Below are 6,550 nucleotides of genomic sequence, written 5' to 3'. Positions count from 1 at the left end.
TCACTCGGATAACTTAAAAATGTAATTGTTTGCCTTTTTTCGGTCTTTTATTTGTTCCGGAGTAAATCGGTTTGGCTGAGATCAAAGTTATTAGATTATTAGATTAAATAAAACTTTATTAATCCATCGGGTGGGTTCCTCCGGGATTTTCACACAGCTGAATAAACGTCAAACGTCAAACTGATTAAACAGAAGTGTGAGACGGTGGAGAATTTTCGCCAGTGTCCTGTTATATTTTATATAGCAAGGAGCAGACGGCCGAGTTTATTAAACTCCACCGACACAGCGGTGACGCAAATCTGAAGGCTCGACCGTCCCATTTCACAGCCTCGCACTTCCAGCCTTCTCGGTCTTCGAAGGACCCGGCCCACGTAGACCGCGGAGGCCGGGTCCTCCGAAGGATGCAGCCGACGTTTTGGGACACAGCTAAAGTGTTACAGCCTATTCCTCAGTAAATGAAGGCAGATGCTGCACAACCAGCACCAACAGCAGAGTGACAGCATTCCACAAACAGGGAAAAACTCGGGGTTTGGTCCAAACAGTAGTAGAAACAAGCCAGCTGGCCTTGGCCTTCATGGGGTACAAACCAGATTTATCATTTCTGATCTATCTTGGCTGACTAAAACATGTTTGTCCTATAGCCTCCACCCAGCTAGGATTATGCACCTAAGCTGGTTGGAGTAAGAAAACAGTTTACTGCAATCTGCAGTCTACTGACATCAGACTGTGAGATTCTACACAATGTAACTGCTGGTAACTTTTACATGATTTTACTCTAACTGGAAACTAGGAGCAGACTCAGACATCAAGATACAAGAAAGAAACACATTTATTTACAAAGTGAAGCAATGAGTAAGAAGTGAGCGAGCCTGGGAAGGTGACTCTGCCAAAGAGAAAGGAAGGACCATCCAGCTCGCCCCAGAACCCAGCATGTTTTTAGGGTTGTCTTATTTTATATGAATGAACAAAGTGTTCTTCTACATTCACATTTGTCCAGGTTTAATAAGGTGTTGTCTGTCCTTTCTATAGATGTGTTGCTTTTGACAGCAGGTTAGCTGTTTCTGTTTCCAGCTGTAAATTTGTCTTACAGATATGAAAATGCAAACATAACTGTCAAAAAAGACAAAATCATTTTTCATGATGTGAAACTTTTGTTTTAAATTTGCCACTGTTAGGGTTTAAATGAAACTGTGAACAGATGTGTTACTGTGACGTCTTCATGGAGTGATGTAACTGTGGGTGAAAAGGCAGACCTGTGGAAATGCACTCTGCATGATGCACTCTTTTTCAGCCTTCTGATTGGTTGCTTTGTGCCACACTTCCTGCCCTAGAACAGCTGAAGTGCTTTATGTGAGGAAACAAGCAGCGGACGGTGAAATAGAGGTGAGATGGAAATTTAAGCAGCCAGATGAAGACATGGGCAGCACTGAGCCTTCAGAGAGCTCGGTGATGATCAATGAAGATCCAGAGAATGAAGGTGAGGTTGTCCTGCAGGGATACTCAAGCTGCTGTTTGGCTCAGTTTAGTGTCTGATTAGCTCCAGTCTGCATTTATATCCGAGTGCAGTCAGTGAGAGTTTAGTTTGAAGAATTACTGCTGATTAACCAATTAATAAAATTATTGGGGTTTATAATTCACAGCTCACAAAGAGGAAAATCATATTTTCATGTGGATTTTTAACATTTAATTTGTAATCACCTTTTATTTCACAGTAAATAATGGACAGTAAAACATGCTGCATGACAGACGTTCAGTCCTTTGAGTCAAATCCTTTAAACAACTTCAGTCGTGTCTGTAACTTCAATTTGTTTTTTTCATTTTAATCTTTAAATGCTAACTTGTTAGCATAGTTGGGTTTTGCATGAAGGAAAAAAGATTACAGGCTCTATTAGTGATGGTGTTTGTTATGTTAAGTTTCCAAAACCTTTATTAGAAAATAAATCAAATGTATGCAGAGGCAGTATTTACAGTGTTGACCCTTCTTCATGCTGAATATCAGCGCCTGGGCCCAAATCCTGATTGGTGGAGATCCATTCCTGCCTATCAGAGCTCAAAGCTGGACACCATTTGTGGGGGTTTTAATGACTGACCTGACAAAATAAGCCCAAACTCTTCCAACCATCTAGGAGTCGTTTGGTGACAGTCTGTGCATTTTCCAGTATGTGGAGCACCGTGCCACAGGGCAAAGGTGAGAGCTAGCAGACTTGGAGGTCATCAAATTAATATGTTTTGGATTCATAGCTGGAAAACTCCCCAGAGCTTCATCTGACTGAGAATCTGTGGTGAGTCCTTAAAAAGCCCACAAACTGTGATCATGTTGGAGCTCTGAGGAGGTACAAACAGCTCTCGACCAATCCGGAGCTGACCCAGAAGCTGCATGGAGAAGCTTCAACACTGAATCCAGACTCTTTGCACACATTTGATTGATCTGCCGAGAAAAGTCTTTGAAACTAAAATGTTTTCGATTGTTTTCACTTCATCGTGAATGAATGAATTTAGATGCATTTTTATTTTTATATCTAATTATTAAGTTTCCATGTGTAAAATATTACATGCATATCGATGTCAGTGCAGCACGTGGCCTATGAAGGTCATTCGAAATGTCTGTTTGAGAAAACTGCTCATGAATTTGTGGTCAGTGGATGCACTTTGGGGTAAAGTGATTCCACAGTTTGACACAAGAGTGGGACTTTTCTCACATGCAAACATTTTTGTAACAGATGAGCAGGAGCTTCCAGAGCTGAGGATCGTCCTGTTCGGGAGGACGACGGTTGGGAAAAGTACGCTAGGAGGCATCATCCTGGGGGACAGTGCTGCATTCACGTCGAGCGATCCTCATGGAGAGCGCACAAAGACCTGCCACGTGGAAAGAAAGACAGACTCTGACAGTCACAGCGTGGTTGTTGTGGACACTCCGGGTCTGTTTAAAATGGGATCAAGTGAAGAGGACGTGGTGAAAGAGATCAAGTGGGCCACTGAAAACGTTGAACCTGGTCCTCATGTGTTCCTGTTGGTGGAAAGGCTCAAAATCATCACATCTGAAGAGTTAAAAGCACTGCAGGTTTTTGAACACACTTTTGGCAAACGTGCAGTGGCCTACGTTACTGTGGTGTTCACCTATAAAAAAGATCCGCGAGAGAACGAAGCTGACATAAAAGAGTACATGAAAAAGAATGAGCACCTCCGGGAACTGATTGAACGGTGCCAGTGGAGGTATTTTATTTTTAACATTGCTGACAGGAGCCCTGTTCAAGTCACCAAGCTGCTGGAGAAGATAACTCAGGAGAGACAAGATTACTCGGACTTCTTCTACACGCCTCAGATGCTCCAGGCGGCTGAAAAAGCTGCGAACGAGGAGCGACGCGAAGACGACCGCAGGAGGAAAGCATCAGAAAACAGGCTGGCTATTCTTGAGAAGAGCGGATTGATGGGAATATTTCTCGGGAGCGTCGTTGGGTATTTTAGCTGTGGTGGTGAGCTGACGCCTACATCAGGAGCTCTACTGGGAGCTTTACTGGGTATGATACTGATAATGGGAATGACATTTTCAGGGATCTGTGTATTCGAGAAATACCATAAAAAGTGACTTTTCACTCATCTGCAGGGAATCCTGAGTTTGAAACTTTCTAATGTTAATTATAGCATCAGCACAGTGTGACACACTGACACAGCATCTGTGAGACAGGGCTGATGCTGCTCTATCTATAGCCCTGTAAAGACATGGGCGCAGGCCCAAACGGAAATATAAAAATCATCCACTGACAAGACACTGCCCCCTGTTGGTAAAACAAGCCACAACATACTGCATGACCAAAAGCAGAAGAACGCAGCAGATAAAACCCTAGAAATTACACCTCAAACATGTCGACACATGTTAATCTGTTAAACTACAGAACAAGTCAGACCTCTGAACAGCAGTAAACGGGTCAGGACAAAGCTGCTGAAAGAAACAGGAGTAGATTCAACGTGCATAGTTATACAAGCACAACATGCAGTGAACTGTGACCTGATGCGCTCCTCGACTGTGCAAAAACAGAGAACATTATATACACTAAGTAAATACATGCAAAGAGAACATTATATACTGATGCCTGATTACAGAAGCTGGAACAGTTTATTGCTGGGATGGGATGGGTCCTTCCATATCTGAGCGGCTCTGGTTCAGCATCTTCTGTTTTAAATGTCGTGTAGGGAAAGCATTCTGCCGTACGGAGCAGTCTATGAAGAGCTTTTTTATCCTTGACACAAACCAGGATGTGATGGTCTGTGTGAGGATGCTCTCCACAGCGCCTGTATAGAAAGTCCTGAGGATCTCTGGAGAGACCCTGAACTTCCTCAGTTGTCGTAGGTGGTACAGGCGCTGCCTGGCCTTTCTGGACTGGACCTGAATGTGGGCAGACCATGTCAGGTCTGAGGAGATGTGGACACTGAGAAACTTGAAGGATTAAAACAATGATCGGCACACAAACTGGTCACATGCTGCCTCCTTGTGTTAACAATTTTCATTACACGTTGTAATTACAAACGTGCCTCTGACCAAGTCTGTCCATCCATCCATTCTCTTCTGCTTATCCAACTGAGGGTCGCAGGGGGCTGGAGCCTGTGCCAGCGGTCTGAGGGACATTTACCCTAACCCTGCTGACTGTGTGTCGCTGGACTGTGGGATGAAGAATGAGTCTAGAAAACCAAAAAGGGAATAAATGGCGGTTGTAGGTTTTACTTTTGATTTTGACGTTTCATTTAAAGTCTTCCAACTCAGCTTCCAGCTGTTTCAGGAAGCATTTATACAACAGACCAAGCAGCCTGCTGTGGATTTTACAGTGAAACATGAACCAGTTTCTGCTGGAGCCTCGGTGTAGCTGGAAGAATAGAAGATGTTTGAATACACGGGCACTTACATTACAGGGAAACAAACAAAGCATTTTCACTCATGAAGGGACACTGAGGCAAAACCACAGAAGAAGTTTTAACAATAACTGAGACAAAGTGGACGTGTGATCGTGTGAAAACCTGATCCACGTTGACCAAGACCAGACCCTGGACAGCTGAGCTGTGTCGTGGTGTCTCTGAAAGAAAGCGTGTGGAGAACGAGCCGCAGTGTGTTGGTGTGGTATGCATCGATGCGCTGTGTGGCTACATCTACGGTGAAGTTACCACAAGATCTGACACAGAAATATCATCACGTGTGAGAGCTCTTCATGTGTGCAATAACTTCAAATGTAATTTTCTTGCTCTCAGTCGTCTCATCGTAGTCTAAGGAGCTTGGAGAGAAAAGCGTCTGGACTTCTTTAAGGTTTAAATGGTGAAGAGTCCCAGATTTAAGCCCTAAAATTATATCTTCACCTTAAATTGTATCCTTATCTTATTTAGACCCCTGCTAGCTTTCATTTTTTTTCTACATATACATAATATTTTTAATTTCATTTGTGTTGTTGTTTTGTGTCACTGGGACCCAAATACTTGTTCCTGTTCTTGCTACCTCATGTGTTGGAACAGCAGGTGTGGAGGACGTTCAGTCTTCACTTTGCAGGTGAAACAAAACTGAAAAAAGCCCAAAGATCCAAGTTACCCAAAGAAGACAGGAAGTATAAAACCTCGAACACAGAGAACTGACAGCATGATGCACACAAATCAGGACTATGAAACCAGGTGTAGGAGCCATTTTTTTGTGATGTTACCTTATGTGTGCCACTTTTTGTGTATGGTGTGTTTATGGGACTGTATTTAAGGTAGACACATGTCGTTACTGTCAGGTGTTGTTGGTCGGAAGGAGCAAACGGTTTGTGATTTACATGATGTTGGATACTAAGAAAACTGTTGAACAACAAATACAGCCGATGGAATGTAATAAAGATGTTAAACGGACAGAATAAGTATGGCTGGAGTTCTGTGTCAAGTTTCATCCATAACAGTGGCAGCACGTCACCCCGACCATCGAACACCTCAGTGGCTTCAAGCGTCGGCTGAGCCTCTACACCAGGAATATGAACAGACAGAAACTGGGACAACAAAACGAATGAACTCACAACACAAAACACTATAAAAAGTAATAAAATCAAAGACATGAAAAACAAACAGCATAATAACGACTAACAAACAGAACTAGAAAGACCAAAAACTCAAAGTGCAGGCTCCAAAACCCAGGAAGAGCTGCCTGGATATGTGCAGAAAGATTCAACCTCAGAACCAAAAGTACAAATCAAAGTACAGGTACGTGTACTCAGAGTCAGCTCAGCATGTGCAGGGTATCGCTTTCTGTTGTCTGGATTCACTTGTCCTAACTGGAGATCAGGATAACCTGTTATCAGATGGTAAAGTTTCATTCTCAGACCAGTCGCACTGATTACTGTGCCGTCAGCAGAGCAGCTGATTGTACACAGAAAGAATAAACTATAACATCAGAAAAACATGATGTCGTCACACAGTTTGGTCATAAAAACTGGAGAAGACCGGCTGTGTTAATAAAGTTTAGCCTGTTTGAAACCTGGAAGGAGAGCCGAGGAGGAGATTATGGCGAAATCGTGCTTCATAGCTCAGACCTGTGACCTTC

The 6,550-nt window shown here is 43.1% G+C and overlaps 1 protein-coding gene across 1 annotated transcript; it reads left to right on the top strand.

The window, feature by feature from the left end:
- Nucleotides 1–1,366: 1,366 nt before the first annotated feature.
- Nucleotides 1,367–5,860, top strand: LOC116313137 (GTPase IMAP family member 4-like). Its single transcript, XM_031730713.2, has 2 exons — nucleotides 1,367–1,477; nucleotides 2,721–5,860. Exons 1-2 carry the CDS (start codon nucleotides 1,417–1,419, stop codon nucleotides 3,584–3,586), a joined length of 927 nt encoding a protein of 308 aa, XP_031586573.1. The 5' UTR covers nucleotides 1,367–1,416; the 3' UTR covers nucleotides 3,587–5,860.
- The last annotated feature ends 690 nt before the right edge of the window (nucleotides 5,861–6,550 follow it).

This window comes from Oreochromis aureus, linkage group 4, assembly GCF_013358895.1.
Source record: "Oreochromis aureus strain Israel breed Guangdong linkage group 4, ZZ_aureus, whole genome shotgun sequence".
Classification (NCBI taxonomy): domain Eukaryota; kingdom Metazoa; phylum Chordata; class Actinopteri; order Cichliformes; family Cichlidae; genus Oreochromis; species Oreochromis aureus.
This window is presented reverse-complemented; position numbering and strand designations above follow the sequence as displayed.

Excerpts from the sequence above, each read along its gene's own strand:
- LOC116313137 (XM_031730713.2), top strand. The coding sequence starts at position 1,417 with ATGGGCAGCACTGAGCCTTCAGAGAGCTCGGTGATGATCAATGAAGAT. Across the intron at positions 1,478-2,720 it reads TGAAGATCCAGAGAATGAAG|ATGAGCAGGAGCTTCCAGAG; the intron begins GTGAGGTTGTCC and ends TTTTTGTAACAG.